The following is an 18,483-nucleotide window of genomic DNA, read 5'->3' on the forward strand; positions in this document are numbered from 1 at the left end:
TGTTTAAGGAATTGCCCCAGAAGGCAAGATGGCGACCCGGCTTACGGCTAGACGCTCCTCCCAGCATGCTTAGCGGCCGGCCCGGAGCCGAGTGATGGGGATCCGGTAAGACCGGCGCAGCCGCGGGCCCGGGCGTTGGGCGCTCCCAGAGAACCAAGATGGAGACGTGGCGCTGTGTGAGGAGGGGCTACGGCCGCTGTGTGGCGGGGCGAGGCCGGTGAGTGGCGAGCGGCCGGCGGGAAGGAGGGAGGGACCTGGAGGGGCGGGCGAAGCGGCGGGGCGGGGCGGGGCGGCGGGGCGCGGGAGGAAGGCGGAGGAAGAGGGTCCGCGGCGGGGACGCGCCCGGCAGCGCCGAGGGAGAGGTAACGCGCGGGCGGGCGGCGGCGGCGGCTGAGGCGGCGGCCTTCGGGGTCCTGCGGGCCTCGCGCGGCCTCCACGCCCGCCGCCGCCCGCGCGCGGGGCCCCGCCCGGAGGGAGGCTGCGCGCCCCGGGGTGGCTGGGCAGCGTCTGGGGCTCGCACACGTCAGTCACGCGGAGGCCAACTTTCACCGCCGCTCAAGTTCTCGCTCCATCCTGGGTATTGTTTTTCTTTAAATTCATTCATTGAGAGCCGGGCGTGATGGCTCACGCCTGTGATCTCCACACCCCGGAGGCTGAGGCGGGAGGATAACCGCTGGCCTGGATTAGACGGCAGCGAGCGTGACACTCCGCCTCCAAAAATAAAATAAGTAACTCACTTGAAATTTTAAAGCGCCACAGTACATGAAGCCTCTGATAATGTCGTCCCAAATAGTAGCCACCGAATCTTAGGTTTGATGTACCGATTATGTTTTTCTCCTATAAACTTTGAGGACCTAGATATAAAGATTCCAATGGTTTGTATAACCTTTGGAACTATATCGTACCACTCGAGGAAAATAACACACTGTCATTACATAAGCTGTCGGGATCTACCTACTCCATTCCTGGTTCCTATGCTATGGCATTTTCTGAGTACCAGCTGTGTGCTTGGCCCTTGGGTGGAGACTGGCCTTACCGAGAATACAGAGGCTATACCAGAACTTCAAAAGCTCGCTACCTTACAAGAAAAAGATGTGGTTGGTATAGATAAGTGCCAATCCAAAGAATAAGTGCAGGTTGCAGTATAGAAACATTTTCAAGACAAGGTAAACAGCTCCAGCTCTGGGGAGGTGGAGGCAGGAGGATTAGGAGACCAACACCAGCCTGTGTTGAATGGTCTTGGACTTGTTTTTGTTGTTGTTGTTGTTTCGGTTTTTTGTTTGTTTGTTTTTTAGAGAGGGTTTCTCTGTGTACCTCTGGCTGTCTTGGACTTGTTTTTTTGTTGTTGTTGTTTGTTTGTTTCAGTTTTTTGTTTGTTTTTTTAGAGAGGGAGGGTTTCTCTGTGTACCTCTGGCTGTCCTGAAATCCATTCTGTAGACCAGGCTTGCCTTGAACTCAGATTTGCCCATCTCTGCCTCCTGAGTACTGGGATCAAAGTCATGGGCCACCTCAAAAAATTTTAATTAAAAAAAAAAAACAACAAGAAGAACAAAATCAAAACAAGATCCAGGTGCTGAAATCCCTCTGAATGACTTTCAGAGTCAATTGCAAGATACAGTTCCCTTGTTGTGCCCCTGAGACTGACAGTTGGGTTGATTGAGGAAGTAGTTTGAGAGTACTTAATTTTCAAATATATAATACAGGTTATCTTTTCTAATGAAAAATAGCATAATAAAGAAATTCAACATAACAAAATCTTAATAAAACTTAAGCAAAACTTAGTGATAGTAGACATTGAGACACAAACCCCAGAAATAGTCCTCTGAACCCTAACATTTTTACCAGATAATGCAGTAAGGAGTCAGTTCTTTTTGAGAACTTGAGAGTAACATGTCTATTAAATATAAGCTTGGGGAGCTGGGGCCATGGCTCAGTTGGTTAAGTGATTGCTGTACAAGGCCAGGGACCTGACGTGGAATCCCCAGCACCCATGGAAAGGTGGGAAAGGTGTCATAGTGCTGGGGAGGCAGGGGCAGGGACATCCCAGAGCTGACCTGCTAGTCTAGCCCCTGCGTGGGGTTCTTCTTGTCGGTTCTTCTTGAGGCAGTGGAGGGGGAAGAGCGAGGGCGGAGAGTAAGACTTGGTCTTATGAGATATTTAGGGTTGCTGTATAATAATAAAAAGTTTACTTATCTAAGTCTGAGTTACTATGCTACTGTAGCTGACCTGCTTTCTGTGATCTTCTGAGGCCAGAAACTGCAGTCTCTGGCACTTAGCACCTTATCCTAAAACAGCAGGAGATAAAGTAAAGGATTAATTGCTAGAGCCTTTTCCCTCTTGTCCAGTTGCCTCTTGCTTGTGGGGCTAAGGGGAAGTTTGGAGCAATAAACTTCTATTGAACCAGAAGAAGAGAATAACACTCACAGAAGGAAAAACTTTTACAAAAGCGAATATGCGCATACTCTCACATAAGTTCATATACAGATATATGCATGCTCATTTATACATTTCCATTCAAACCCAGTTGGGTCCAGCATGCATTCTCACGATTACATACTTAACACACACACACACACATGCATACAGTCTCACAATTACATACTTTCACATACATCCGTACTTAAATATGCATATGAAGCAAAAGACCAAGCACCGGTGCAGAAAGAACTGACTCATTCTGGATGAAAAATGAGCTCCAATCTTTATTACATAGAGAAAGAAAAAACCTTTACCCTTTTAATGCTAAATGAATTAAACCCATGTTTGTAAGAAAAAAACTTTGTTCCTTTTAAAGAGACTAAGCCTGCCTTGTCTTTACCATGGGACCTGTTCTGTCCCATGGTAAGGAGAAGCCTGCCTGCTCCTTCTGCTCTCTGCAGTGTCTTCTTTTTTCCTCTTTCCCTCTGCATCTGCACATTGCTCTCAGTATTTTATGTTACCTGTAGTTTCTAAGCTATTCCACTCTGCATTCTCCTTCTAATCTTGTTCTCTCCTCCTGCTCTGAAGTCACAACAGTGCCCTTCCTCTCAATGCCTTTTCTCCCAGAGTTATACCTATACTTCTAAGTTCTTCTTAAGTTCAGTTCTGTCTAAAAACTCCTCAGCTCAGTGCCTCTCTCAGCTCAGTTCTCACCTCTGTTCTTCTCAGATCAGTTCTCATTCTTCTCTTTGTCCTCAGTACTTAAATATCTTTCAGAATACATGATCACATGTTACAAAGTTCATCACAAGTTCACAAAAAAAAATCAAATCATAAATTGAAATAGAAGTTTACAACAGAGAATGTTTACATGCAAACCATTAGGAGTAATTATCTGGCTAAACATCCATCACCTGTCTCGGCTCCACAGGGTCACTGAAGGTTTAAAACCTTAACTAAGTTATTAGTGAAGTTTTATATAAATAAACCCAGTCAATATTTTATCTTCTGTCCTAGCACCTATAATAAATTGTTCCCTTTTTATGACCTTTGGTTAATTGTTTTACAACCTCTTGGAATGTGCTCAGAGTAGGAGAAAGTCTGATTACCATCTAAGAGCAATTAACTGGTGACACTTGGGAGACTGGCAGAGTTCTTATTGCAGTTTTGACTATCAGAAAAGGATCTAGTAGCAGTCTGACTATAAAAGAGCTTAACAATCACATATAATTTTAGGAATTCTTTTAGGATCATCATTAAAACTTAAGTCATCTATTTGTCTGTATAGCATCACTATAAGACAGTACATTTTCGTGGATCTGCAGAGATCTGCTCCAAAGGGGTGCACTATTACTTAGTGATTGTTATATATGTTTAATAATAACAGGAAAATTAATAGCAGGAATCTTTCCTAAGATGAGTCCCTTACAGCCTTAATAAGGGCATACCTGTCGCAGATTATATAATAATCAGAAGCAGGCCATTTCAGGATGATCACCTGCTAATTATCAGCTTGTCCCATTATGGCTCCTGACAGATTCCAGTGTTGGAGCCCCCAAGTTCAAACAGAGTCTTGTCTCCAAATGTACGATCAAGACCAATAGATACCTGGTGTGAACCTCAGAGCGGTACATACCAAGCACACGCAGCTGCAAATACACGGAATACCAATGTTAGTGTACTTTGCTTGAATCGATCCAGTGGTATAATTTTGGAGTCTAGGTGGGTTTTCATAAGTAATCCTTATGCTTTGTAGTTCCCCCAGGAGGCTGTATGCTTAGAAAGAGGAAAGAGCAGAAAAGCATGTTGCTCACCTGTTGTTTAGGAAGGGAAGTAGCTTTGTAAAGCCAAAACCCTTTGGCAGATTTTTGGTTTTAGCTTTACCAGTGTTTAGGAAGAATTTAACTCTGTTATAAAAACACTATTCCAAAGCTTGCTTGTACTCTAGACTAGCTGGAAGGAGATAGACTTTTTCTTACATCCTGCTATTTAACTATTATGCTTGCTCTAGGTTTTATTTTTATTGAAATTTTGGTGCTAGAAACCTGTTCTGCATACTAGTGTGCTAGTGGGTTAACCTTTCTGTTGGATTGTGGACTGACTTTGGGAGCAGGATATGTGGTATCTTGGCAGTCAAACTGGCATTTTCTTGTTGAGGACTTAGAATACTATCCACTACTGTTGAGGGGAGAGCATTGACGCTGATGTTAAAGATGTGCTTTCCCCTTTATCCTTCGCAGAGTTAGAAGTAAAGTTAAACATGAGATGACATCTCACCGAGAGAAAAGAGATTTGGAGTTTGTGTGCTGTAGCTGAACAAAGAGTGGTTCCTCAAGAAGTGTCTTTTTTTTTTCTTTTAGGTACTCCATGTTTCCCTATCCTCTAAAGAGTCTGGGTGGAGACTGGACGACACCGTGGGAGGATCTGCAGAAATATTGCTGGCGCAGACACATCTCCAGTTGTCTGAGGTGGCCAGGACATTACTCACGTGCGCCTTACCCGTACTTGAGTAGCAGGCATTTCTCCTTGAACTGTAGACCACCTTTTCTGTTTGACTCTGGAACACAGTTTCAGTACTATAATTGGAGACCTGAGCAACTGGGCAACACATCCTGGATCCATCTCTCTCGCTACGTCATGAACTCTGAGAGAGATGAACCCTCATCTAAACGAAGAAAACATCAAGGTAAAGGAATGTTTGTCTTGTAGGGAATAGATGTAGGTCACCCTGAAGCCGCCTTTTCTAACCCTGAAGTCGTCCTCTATGTTTTTGAGGTGTGGGCGCTTAGTCTTAGCCAGGACTTGCTCTGTGCTAGGGATGGTGGTTTTATTTCCAACTAATCATGTCTTTCTATCATAATAGAAAGCACTGTAAGTAAAAAGACTCATATAATCCCTGTAAATACTTATATAAGTAGACTATCTGACCATAAAATTAAAAAATGACTCCGATTAATACTGTAGAGAACAGAAGTAGGTAAACAAAGCTTAAGAATAGTTCTTATGGCATTTTTTGGAAAGAGGCTTTGATGGCATAGAGATTGGCAGTAGAGGTCACTGATCTAAAAAATGTTAATGTCGTGTTCTCAATAGTAATTTTAAAAATATAAATATATATATATAATTTCAATAGTAATTTTAAAAATATAATATAAAATGATTCTTGTATTAGAAACAATCATAAGTAAAATATTACAGGATAAGATTTTAGCTTGTTAAATCTCTATTTACCAAATTAGCATCTATAAATATCTTAAGTATATATTTTTCTTCCTTTTTCAATGTTAGGGATTAAACCCGGCACCTTGTGCTTATTCTAGTACTGAGCTACACACCCAGTCCTAGAGTTGCAGTCCTAGATAGACTCTTGAGAGAGTCAGAGTGGCTACCTTTTAGAAAGGGAGCCATATCTTAGCCAACTTTGTGGAACTTTTTAAAAAAACGATATTGATTCCGTCAACTTTTCTCATGCTGTTTTTGCTTGTAGACAACTTTTGTACTCCTACCCCACTGTAATCCAGTGTATAATGAGGTATGTAAGACTGGGGACCGCCTTTCTTACCGACTCCAGTTTTCATGAGGATGCTTTAGAGGGCTGCATGGCGGTTGGTGTGTAGGGAACTGAGGCAGAGTTGGAAGAGAGTGTGAGCTCCTGAGGCCTCAGTGTTCGGGCTCCTTGTTCTTTGTTGCCAGAAAGTTCTCTGGAAGATTCACTTGGGTCCCAAGGCAGAAATTGTTAATTGCTACAGTTACAAGGTGCTAACTGGAATAAACAAACACATGTAAATAGAAATTAAGTCCACTAAGCCCGTAGCGTTGACATCCACGTGTATAGTATGTGACTATGACATATGGAGATAAGAATCCTATGAGGTGTTGAAATCTGGGTCCTCAGAAGGGCCTAGTTGTTTCTGATTATGTGTCTTGCCAAGCTTTTGGTAGTCTGTGCTCTCTCAGATAGAATTTTGACAGACTGCACAAGCATTATAGTTTAGCAAGTACTCCCAGCCCTTGTGTGCACTCTGCCACCGTGGCATTAGCTTGGAGACATCACTAAACCTGTGTTCCTTGGTTTTCTAGTGTAATAAATAACATTTACTTTGAATATCTGTTAAAGATAAAGCAAGATATGTGTACATGCCTAACATACTATTGGCTTCATAATGGCTACTCAGATGTTTTCCCAGAAATGATAGGGAATTACAGCTACATACTGACAATTTCTGATTGCTACCTGACTGTCTATCTGTCCATTCCTCCTAGGTGTTGAGAATAAGGAAAAGGCTCTCCGTTAAGCCACATATGTGACTTCCGATATTTCACTAATACTTTCCAATCAAGAGAACAGCATTACTAATTTGCCTGTCACTTTAAAGTGGTATTTGGAGGATTTGTATGACACAAGTATGACTTTTTAATTAGGCACCCCAATACCTGCTCAGGCCTATTGCTCACTTTCTTTGACTCACCTCTCTTCTCTGCTGTGATCACCTTGTCCCTCCTGACATGGAAGGTATATAAGATTTTGCAGTGTGAATATATGTTGTAAAGTATGTGATGGCCAGAGACTGTTCACTGTGTCAATGGTTTTGAGATTGTCCTCCATGGAGCCTAGCCTGTGAACACACTTGCGCCTGTTCAGTAGAAACAGCTGTGGTTGGGATGGACTCTGTGTTTTTCCCTCAGCAGAGATTTGGTGTCCTTGTGAAATGAAAAGCAATGCCAAAGGGCTCTACACGCTGTACAAATTTGAAAGCCATCATGTTAACCAGGTAATCCACTGGTCCTGGTTATTTAAGAAGAACATAATAATCTCATGTATTTACATGCCACTCTGTGTACATATCGTCTAGTTGTAATGAGTATTCTTGACCTTCACTTTTTATGTCACTGTAGCAGTGACAGGATGGTGCTGCAGTGGGTGAAAGCTTGCATATTGCATGATGGAGCCCTTCCATCTTGCTTAGATATGAAGACCACAGTGTATGACTGACCGTTATGGGAATGGGGTTCTGTCGGTGTAGCTCTGGAGCTACTACTGTTAGTCTTAACTGTAAGCCTTTGGGGTGAGAGTCCCCATGTTCAGAGCAGAAGAGAGATTTTGCTCACCTGGGCATAGGGCCACTTGGGGCAGAATTCCGCAGTTGTCAGAAAACTTTTCTTTGATTTCATCTCCTTCCACCTTTTCCTCTTGCCCTTCCCTTAGCACCGTCACACCATCAGCTCCTTCGCCTCCTCTAGCCTCATTGATCATACCAGTTATCTCCTGTCTGATCAAATGTCTCTTCCCTGCCTGTAGCAGGGAGATGCTTAGATACTAAGGAAAGGAATCTAGCATAACTAATTACCATAATATACTTTATTTGGCAGCTGTGTATAGTGTATATATATTTTGATTATGAGTATGAATATAGAAGACTCTTTTAAAATGGTAGCATATTTCCTTTCCACTGCATATAAGTGTACCATTTCAATCTATTTCCTTTTTGGTTTGTTTTGGTTTTGTTTTGAAGACAGAGACTCACATTGTAGCCCAGGCTGGCCTCAAACTCTTGGGAATCCTGCCTCAGCTTCCTGAGTTCTGGGGTTGCAGATATAAGCTCCATATCCAGACAACTTTATTTAGTAGAATTTTATGTAGTATAGTTTAGTGAAATGAAAACCTGCATGCAGGCTAGAGGAAGAAAGTCTGTGACCAAAAGCCACCCTATATGTTTAGCTGCCCATCACCACATCTGTTCTCTTCCCGTTAGGTTTTCTTCATTGTTGAGTTTCTGGGTAACTAAATGTTCTTTCTTCTTCTCCTGGCTTCCTTGCCATTAAGCATGTCCTCACTAGTAAGACCTGAGATCAAAGGTGCACATATGCAATTGCTATTTTTTTCCTGGCAGGAGGCATTGAACTTGCTTTCCAGATAAGTGCTCGACCTTGATTTTTTTTTTTTTAAATCTCACTTCATGTAGCCCAGGCTAATCCTGAACTTCAGCTTTCCGAGTGCTGAACTATAGAGGTGTCAGCAAGCCTGGTTGTGACTATAAATGTATGTATATATTGCAAACATGCACCCTCAGAAGATGGTAGTTTCTCAGTGGACGGGTGTATTTAATTACAGAATCTCATCTCTTTCTGTCCACTTTTATTGCTTTTTCAAAGAATTGTATGTCTTTGCATGGTATGACCTGTGGTGCATTCCTGGGGGTTGTATGCAAGGCTCAGTTGTTGTCTGGAGCATTCTGTAAAGTCATGCTAACCTTTGTTTTGGTGTACCTACGTTACATTACAAGACTCATCCTGTAACCTGTGATCTGTAACAGTTGATTTTGTCATTCTGTCTGCACTTCCCACTTACAATATTTTAGACACTAACCACTGTTCCCATATACTATCATTTATGCCACCCTCCATCCATGTGTAAATCGGGATTCTGAGCTAAGGTAACTGACAGTCTTAATAGGGAATGAAATGTGGTGGGAAGCCATCTCTGGCAGTCAAGTCAGACAGAGTGAGTCTCTCTCCTTGCATTAAAGAATGCTAAGCATGGCTGATGGAAGTCTTAACCAGGGACAAATAGGAAAATGCAGCCACACATAGTCTTAGGTTTTCAGCCTTCAGGAAGATTTGGTAGCCCTCAGTCACCATGTGGATTTGCTACCTTGTCAGCCTGCCTGATGACAGCTTGCAGCCAGTCAGTGTCGTGTAGCTATCTCCTAGGGAAACATGTTCCCCGGGGGCTGTGGGCATTTTCTCTAAGTAAGAAAGTGTTTGCATACAGGATAGTATCTGGTCTCATTTGATTGATTGTTATATTTTGTCTAATATATTTTAACAGGAACAATAAAAAGGAACTGGGAGTATTTATGTAGCCATAATAAAGAAAATATGAAGAACCTGGAAGACAGAAATGTTGACTCCACGTGTGAGGACCATGAAGATAAGTTTGACTTCTCAGTGATGTCTTATAACATCCTCTCACAGGATTTACTGGAGGATAACTCGCACCTCTACAGACATTGCCGACGCCCAGTGTTACACTGGAGTTTTCGGTTTCCCAATATTTTAAAAGAAATCAAACATTTTGATGCAGATGTAAGTGTGTAAATGAGTATCAGAGCTTTTCATCCAAGGAAATGTGGTCGATGAGTGTGCAGTCATGAGCAGTGTTTTATTTACCTCACGCTCTTGGGGAAGGAGCCGTTATTAGCTAGGTAGTATGGCTTTCTTGCTGTCGGTGACTGATAGAAATAATCACCCAACTTTTCAAAGAGCTGAAAGTTTTAAAGTCTTGGTCAACTTTGAGACCCAGACTAGAAGCATTTTAAATAAAAATACTGGGCTTGAAATGTCAGCAGTTTGTGCAAAAAAATCTATCTACACAATAAGATGATAACATTTAAAGGATACCAGTTGGTTTTTTTGTTTGTTTTGAGGTAGGATCTCTGATACCTCACACTGGCCTCAAATTTACCTAGGATAACCTTGAACTCCTGGTTTTCCTGTCTCTACCTATGGAGTGCTGAGGTTGCAGGCATGTGCCACCGTGCCCAGCTAAAGAAACAGTGGGGTTTTGTTTGTGGGGGTGGTGGTAGGGGGTGAGCTGAGGATGCTGGGATAAAACCAACCTCTTCTGAAAGAATGCACAGGGCTAGGTAGATGCCTTAGTGGTTAAGAGCACTCGCTGCTCTTCTAGAGGACGTGGGTTCACTTCCCAGCAACCACATGGCAGCTTACAACCATCCGTAACTCTAGTTCCAAGGGATCTGACACCCTCCTCTGACCTCTATGGTCATTGCACAAACACTGGTCACAGAAATTCAGGCAAAGCATGTGTAAATAAAATCTCAAAAAAAATTATTTTAAAGAAAAGAATCCTGAGCCGAGTATGTCAATAATCTAACACAATGTCAATAATCTAACACAATGTCTATAATCTAACACTATGTCTGTAATCTAACACCATGTCTGTAATCTAACACTTGGCTGAGGCAGAAGGACCATTCTTTGTTCAAGGCTGTTCTGGGTTATATAGTGACACTCTGTTTTTGTTTTGTTTTAAAAGGAACTCCAAAATTTAGTCATGCTGAACATGGAAATTCATGAAAGATAGCTTCACATATAAAAAATACAAAAAGTTCTTTCAAGAACTAGACCATTTTGAGTGGTAAGATGATATTCCATATGAGTGTGGGCCATAGTTTTGAGATGTATTATAAGATATTTAGAAACATTTCTTGTGATATAGAATATTTGAGAGCAGTAATTTTTTTCAAAAAAATTAAGAAAAAAGAAAAAGACAGGCAGGCAGGCAAGCTAGGTGAAAGTGGTACATACCTTTAATCCTAGCACTTAGGAGGCAGAGGAGTATGGATCTGAGTTCAAGGCCAGCAGTTCCAGAATAGCCAAGGCTACACAGAGAAACCCTGTATTGAAAAACCAAATAATAAAATAAATAGCATTAATTCTAAAAATAAGAAAAAGTATATATACAACTTTGTCTGCTGTTATCAGAGTTAAATAGAATTCATGTTTGCATCTGTTTTAATTCATGCCACTATTTTCTTCAAGGTGCTTTGCCTGCAGGAAGTTCAAGAAGATCATTATGGGACAGAGATCAGGCCAAGTCTGGAATCACTGGGTACAATGTAACCTTTGTTTACTTTAGCCAGATTTATTCTTGCAGAATTGTTTGTTATTTAAATATAAGCTTTTAAACAAAAAAAAATGTATGATACATTTGGGGATAACTTTTTTTTTTAAACTGTTTAAGATTCATTTTTCTGTGTAATAGTTTTGCCTGCATTTTTGATGCCCTTGGGGATCAGAAAGGGTCAGATGTCCGTCCTGGAACTGGAGTTAAAGATGGCTGTGAGCCACCATGTGGTGTTAGGGACTGAACCTAGGTCTTCTGCAAGAGCAACAAGCTGCTCTTAATCATTGAGCCATCTCTCTAGCCCTTGGGATAACTCTTACTTTTTATTTATTATTTTACAGGTATGAGTGTTTTGTCTGCTTGTATGTCTGTGCTCTATGTGTGAGCCTTAAGCCAGCGGAGACTAGAAAAGAGAGGTCCCGTGGCACTGAAGTCAGTAGGCAGTTAATGAGCCACAGTGTAGGTACTAGAACTAAGCACAGGTCATCTTGTGCTCTGAGCAGCCAGTGCTCTGAACTGCTGAGCCGTCTCCAGCGCCTTGGGGATAATTCTTAATTTTGAAAATGTGATACTATTTCAAAATGTCAAGCACATCCTACAGCGTTTCTGCTGGATATTCCATGCTACTCTTAAAAGAGAAAGGTCTCTAGGAGTCATTCAGCTACTGTACCACCGTGGGTGGGTCTGTGCTGCAGGTAAGGGACTGGGCCATCTACCTCATCAACAGGACGCTTTACCAGGGCTTGTTTGATGAAGCAGCTTTAAGAATCATCTCCTCTCCGGGCATGAAACACATGCCCTCGTGGCATTCATTCATTCATCAGCTACCTTCTGAGTACCTGCCTGACCTTTACACTGTTGTAGAAGTGAAAGCGGCTTTGGTCTCCACAGCAGGCAAGGAAAGCAGACGGGGAGAGTAGGTGTTCAGGAAAATGAGCAAGGTGAAGTTTGAGCAAGGATTTGGAGGAAGTGAGAGTGGAGCCATACCTAGAGCATTCTTGTCAGCAGAGCCAGCGGGGGAAAGGCTCCAATGGCCACATGGACTCATGCAGTGTGGACACAGAGAGTGAGGTGGGGAAAAGACGAACACAAAAACCAGAGTAATTACTATGAGGCCTTACTGTCTGTGTGACTGAGTTGAAGGGATAAACCTGCCCTAAAGAAACCTAGGCCTACTGTTTTTGAGACAAAGTCTTGCTGGGTGACCCACGTTGGTTCAAACTCATAAGTCACTTTACAGATGCTTGCATTACAAGTGTTTAAGACTGTTCCCTGCCTAACTGATAAGGTGTGTGTGTGGTGAGCCTCATTGTAATCCCAGCACGTGGGCTGCAGAAGCATTATTAACAGGAGTTCAAGGATGGCCTGAGACCCACAAACAGTCCCTGGCTCAGAAGACCCTGGGGCTGGGAGTGTAGATCCATCATAGAGTGCCTGCCTACTATTATCTATAGCACCTCTGCCACTGCCAAAAGAGAAAAGGACTTTTCAAACTTTATTTTCTTCAGTGCTGAAGTGGAAACACTCTTAGGCCCTTCTCTAGCCTGAACTTTGATTTGAACATGTCCTAGCACCCTGTCTTATAGAATATGCTTTGTCAAACCTTGCTTTAAAATCTTAAGAGAAATGTGTTTGACATAGTCTCTCTTTTAAAATTCCTTCCTCGTAGGTTATCACTGTGAATATAAGATGAAAACAGGAAGGAAGCCTGACGGCTGTGCCATCTGCTTTAAACATTCCAAGTTTTCGCTCTTATCTGTGAACCCAGTGGAGTTCTGCCGCCGTGATATTCCTCTGCTGGACAGAGACAACATTGGATTAGTTTTACTCCTGCAGCCCAAGATCCCACGTGCTGCCTCTCCATCCATCTGCATAGCTAACACACATCTGTTGTATAATCCACGCCGCGGTGATATTAAGCTGACCCAGCTGGCAATGCTGCTAGCAGAGATTTCCAGTGTGGCCCATCACAAAGATGGCAGCTCCTGTCCCATTGTCATGTGTGGTGACTTTAATTCTGTTCCTGGTTCTCCACTCTATAGTTTCATAAAGGAAGGAAAATTAAATTATGAAGGTCTTGCAATTGGAAAAGTAAGTGCCTGTTTCATTGGTGTTAGGAAGCCAGCTTTGGCTGCTCTGCCCATCAGGATGAGGGGATGGTTATCAGCAGCATGGAGATGCTCATTTCGTGACTGTGGGAAAGCACTGGGCATCTAACTCCACACTAAAAGATGATGACCCCACAATTATGCACAAGTGCTTTATTCACTTGGTTAGTTTTGTGGTTTTGTCTTTTCCACTTCTGAAAGCTGTCTAAAAGAATTAGTGGGTAGAAAGAGAAGTTTGAAGACGAGGATAACCTGAAAGCCCCCTTCACATGAGGAAGGAGGAGTTCTGAATGCTGGACAGGGACAATACAGTAATTTAATATTTATTATATGTTATCCTTTACATAATTCTATGTTTTCCTTGTGCAGTGTTAAATACTTTTAGTCTTCAGCTTAGAATTATTTTTATTAGGCTCTGAATGATGTCTCCATGCTTCCCTCTGCTGTTTTAGATCATTTGGTTTTCAGTATGTTTAACCAAAATAAGTCCTCCACCAACAAAATTTTCAATGATAGTTTTAAATTTGATTTTAGAGCTTAGCATCTGACACAATGGAAACTATATTACAGATAGCAGAAAGAGTTAGGCAATACTAGTGGAAAGCCGTAGACATTTAGATGTTCACATAAGGAAACACCCATGTGGAAAGCCTGCATTTCCATGCCATGATGAGTGCTTTCTGAACTGTATCTGGACGGGAGTGAAGGGCCTGCTTGACGTTTCTGATTACCTCCCATGAGAAACATAAACGTTTTAGTACGTAAATAGTTAAAGTCTGTTCACTTAAGATGCCTGTTGAAATTCTGTGCAGGTATCTGGCCAGGAACAGTCTTCACGGGGACAAAGAATTTTATCTATTCCAATTTGGCCCCCAAACCTAGGCATCTCTCAGAACTGTGTTTATGAGGCACAGCAGGTTCCCAAAGTAGAAAAGACAGGTGAGTGTGGGGGGCAGTCTGCTGGGTGATGGTCTTCCCTTTGAAGTCATACAGCTAAAATGTCGAGCGTTTAGTAATCTCTGGCATGAATGTTCATGTATACAAATATAAATAGCTTTTGCTTATCCTTTTTTGATATGCTCCAAATTTTCTTTTTAAGAGTTAAATTTTGGGACTGGAGAGATGGCTCAGAGGCCCTGAGTTCAATTCCCAGCAACCACATAGTGACGCACAACCATCTGTAATGGGATCTGATGCCCTCTTCTGGTGTGTGTGAAGAGTGCTACGGTGTACTCACGTACATAAAATAAATCTTAAAAAAAAAAAAAAAAAAGTTAAATTCTGATGTTACTTGTGCATGTCTACCTTGCATGTTGCCTTAGAGTTGTTTGCATTTCCCCCTGATTCTATAGACCATCAAAATATAGACCATAGGATCAAACATTTAAACAAACATCTAGACATGAGTCTGACTCTCGAGAAAGCTATGCTCTGGCAAACTAGGACAGAAATGTCTGCACGTTGGACTGATACACTCCCTCTGCTCTTTCAGACAGTGATGTGAGTCCAGCACATAGAGAAAGCTATGCTCTGGCAAACTAGGACAGAAGTGTATGCACGTTGGACTGACACACTCCCTCTGCTCTTTCAGACAGTGATGTGAGTCCAGCACAGCAGGAGAAAGCGGAGGTCCCAGGGTCAGCTGACAAGTGAGTTCCAGAAGGCAGCAGGTGCACAGCCCTGACTGTGACTGAATAACGCAGACACATTCTCTCTCAGAGAGCACGTGGATCCAAAATGGACTTGCTGCTATTCCACGCTGCAAAGGCTGCTGGGTTTAAGACAAATACACATGAATCCCAGGTCTGACTGCTGCTTTTTAGCTGTGAGAATCAAACACCTCTAGGTTCCATTTCCTTACCTGGGTTGTGAGGGTTCACGGAGCCCCAGTGTATAAAGCGTGTTTGATGCTTTGGCATGCTTCAGGCAGTGTTCTGGAAAACAGCCTGGTGGGCCTGGACTGACCCAGGAGCCCTGGAATGTATGTTGCTATGTATTTAAAGAGCCCGGTCACAGGAAAGTACTTTCCCCCTTTTGTAGGATCCTTAGTCTCATCTGATTCACTAGATCCCAGGCTTCGGACAGTGTGATCCAGGCAGACAGGCTGTAGAGAGGAGCATTGTCATTTTCTCTTGAACGTAGGAAAAACATCAGAAACAGAATGAAGAAGTCTGTGTCAGTTTAAAAGGAAACCTGAATGCTTGGGCTGTGACTGACCAGTGGGTGTGTGATAATTCATCAAGGCAGAGACCTAGGTCTGTCTCTTTAAGAGTCTTAAGATGTTTATTTTATATTGCAACTCAGATTTTTTTTCAGCATTTAAATGTAGGACCCATATTAGAAGCATATCTCCTTCATTCTTTTTTATCATCATTCTTTTCAGTTTTAGTTTGAATGTCTTGTTTTGACAAAAAAATTCTTATAAATAAGAATAAGAAAAGAAGTAATTTTTAGTGAATAAACATTTTAAATATAGCAAAAGTTTCCCTATAGTTGATCAAATAAAGGTGACGTAACAATGATAGTTTTGAGAAGTTAGATCTCTTACAAGGTTTATCTGTTTTGCCATCCTTAACCCCTAAGAACTACAGCTACACTGTGTCCTTCCCTGCCTCTGGCTTTGTGTAAGATGTGAGACAAGTGTGTGTATACATAGCATTCATGTATAAACCAAGACACTGACAGTACGATGACAGCTTGAAGGAGACTTAACTTGCTTTTGTGTCTCATTATATAGCTCAGGCTAGCTCCAGCTTCCCACATGTGAAATTATAGACATGTACTACCTTTTATATTTAGTAGTGCTATAAATATAAGTCCTTAGATATATTAAGGACTTAATCTGTGTTTATTGATTTAGGTTACAAAAATCAAGGGCCATACTTTTCTTAATTTAGTGTTTTGTCATGTACATTGATAGTATGCTTGTATGTGTGTCTATAAGAGGATATCAGATCCCTGGAACCAGAGTTACAGCTGTGAGCTGCCGTGTGGGCGCTGGGAATTAAACCTCTGTCCTCTGGAAGAGCATCCAGTGCTCTTAACTGCTGAGCCATCTCCCCAGCCCAAAGGACCAAATTTTTATGTGTCCCTCAGCACCTGTAATGGTGTATAGAATTTTCCTTTATAGCATAAATGGCTCTTAAAATTCATGACATTAGAAAATAGTCTTAGCCCTTGTCAGTAACATGCCACGTGTTTGCCGTGGTGAATGTGAGCCACTCTGGAGTTGTGCTGAGAGGAGCACAGACAGGACAGGCCTGTGGCTTCTTTACCATCAGAGGTCCAGATGGTCCCGAGCAGCCCTGCACACACTGACTACTGACAGCACCCTTCAAAACTCAACCAGAGTCAGGCAGTGATTGTATACCCCTTCAGTCCCAGCACTAGAGAGGCTGAGGCAGGTGGATCACCTAAGTTTGAGGCTAGCCTGGTTTATAGAGTGAGTTCCAGGACAGCCAGGGCTATGTGGGGAAACTCCATCTCAAAAACCAAAAAAGGAAATACAACCAAGAGTGCAAGCTGTTGCTCATTATGTACATGAGGCTCTCACATGTAGAATTGTAAGGCCTGATTAGCATAGTAATACTTTTTACCCCATTTGCTGGTAATAGACGCCATTTGTTTACCTTCACTGCATCAGTAAAGGATCTCTCACTTGGAATATGTTTTATTTAAGTGAAACTCATCTAGCTGGCTGGGCGTGGGGCTTACACTTGTGGTAACATTCTGGTCGTTGAGGCAGAAGTATGAAAAGGGGACCAGCCTGGGCTATCTAATGATATTGGGACTAGCCTGATCTATATAAACTCAAAAAACCCAGGCGTGGTGCCTTACACTTATACAAGTACTCAAGCAACTGAGACCAGAATTGCCACAGATTTGAGGCCAGCCTGGGCTATAAAGTGAGTTCCAGCCCAGCTGAGCTATAATGTAAGACCTTGTTTGAAAAAGATAGTCAAAAGTACCCTAGTCTTTGTCTGAGAATGGAATAAAAGGTAATTTCCTATGAAGTCTTGAAGGATACTAAGCCCATTTCTTTTTGCTTTAGAGTGTCCTCGCATCTACAGCATGGCTTCAGCTTGTCATCTGTCTATTCCCATTATGTTCCTGACACTGGAGTTCCAGAGGTGACCACCTGCCATTCCCGAAGTGCCATAACTGTGGATTATATTTTCTACACTGCAGAGAAGGACGACAGTGCTCGGGGGCCAGGTAGAGAACGTGTGGAAACAATTCTAGAACGCATGGGGCCTGACTGAGCACAGTGGCAAGGCAGAGGGCTAGCTGTAGGGTTAATAGATGAACTGCCCATGTGACTGTACAGAGCTTAACTGTCTACAGAGAACCAGGCAGTAACAGGGCCCAACCCGAACTCTCACAGAACTGCAGCCTCAGTTGGCCCTTGAGTGCCAGTTGGAACCTAAGTCCTAGGCTCCCATCCACTCTTCATCATACATCCTGCCTCCCCGTGGCGGCCAGCCACTGAGTAAGATGGTGAAGAACCACCATCTTACTCTAGGATGACTTTTAGCAGGTCAGAGTCGTGCTGCCACAGCAGACACTGGGCATGCTGACCTGAGGGAGAGCGCCCTGGAGCTGCCCTCAGAAACAGCAGTGGGCAGTACAGTCCTTGTTACAGCTCAGGAAGTCAGGTTGAATACGCCACGGAAGGGTTTAAAGCAGCAAACATTGAGATAACTGGAAACCTCATATCTGGAATCCGTAGTATCAGGTTGTTTCACTAAGCCAACTGCCCAGTGTGCCTTGCCCTCTGTTCAGGCAGGAAGGTCTAGAAGATGCCATGCCTACAGAGTTCACTAGGTGGCAGGAGTGTGCCAGGGTCAGCAGCTCCAGTTTCCCTAAAGCATGCTACCTTTCACTTGGGTGGAGAGTGACTGGGCTCAAACTGTGCCATCTTACCCTGCAGTCACCTTGGCAGCCCTGCCAGGCTCTGCTCTGTGCGTCAGAGTGGGCTGGTTGTCAATCTCAGATTACTAACAACTTTATGTTATATTGTGTAAACTATATTAATTGAAATAGAAAAAGTATCTGGCATAAATAACATGAAGCTACTGTTTAAGGATTATTAGTAATAACTTTATAAAACTATACTCTAAAAATTTTCATACTCGTTTTCAGGTGGGCTTCGAGTTCTGTTTCAGTGTTTTGTTTTTTAAAAAGCTTGTTTAATTTGTTTAATGACAGTTTCACTAAATGTGTGCTTCTTTAACTAGGAGCTGAAGCTGCTTTGGTTGGTGGCTTGAAACTTCTGGCTAGACTGTCACTTCTCACAGAACAAGACTTGTG

The 18,483-nt window shown here is 42.6% G+C and overlaps 1 protein-coding gene across 1 annotated transcript; it reads left to right on the plus strand.

Annotated features, from left to right (window-relative positions):
• On the plus strand, positions 1-18,481 carry Angel2 (angel homolog 2; the record flags this gene model as incomplete). The annotated part of the gene is made up of 9 exons (XM_031379499.1): positions 1-217; positions 4,779-5,104; positions 9,248-9,504; positions 10,981-11,050; positions 12,735-13,156; positions 13,986-14,112; positions 14,765-14,822; positions 17,225-17,388; positions 18,411-18,481. Coding segments are annotated over exons 1-9 (1,554 nt in total), but the record flags the coding sequence as incomplete, so codon positions are not given.
• Between the last annotated feature and the right edge of the window lie 2 nt (positions 18,482-18,483).

Source organism: Mastomys coucha, unplaced genomic scaffold, assembly GCF_008632895.1.
Source record: "Mastomys coucha isolate ucsf_1 unplaced genomic scaffold, UCSF_Mcou_1 pScaffold1, whole genome shotgun sequence".
Taxonomy (NCBI): domain Eukaryota; kingdom Metazoa; phylum Chordata; class Mammalia; order Rodentia; family Muridae; genus Mastomys; species Mastomys coucha.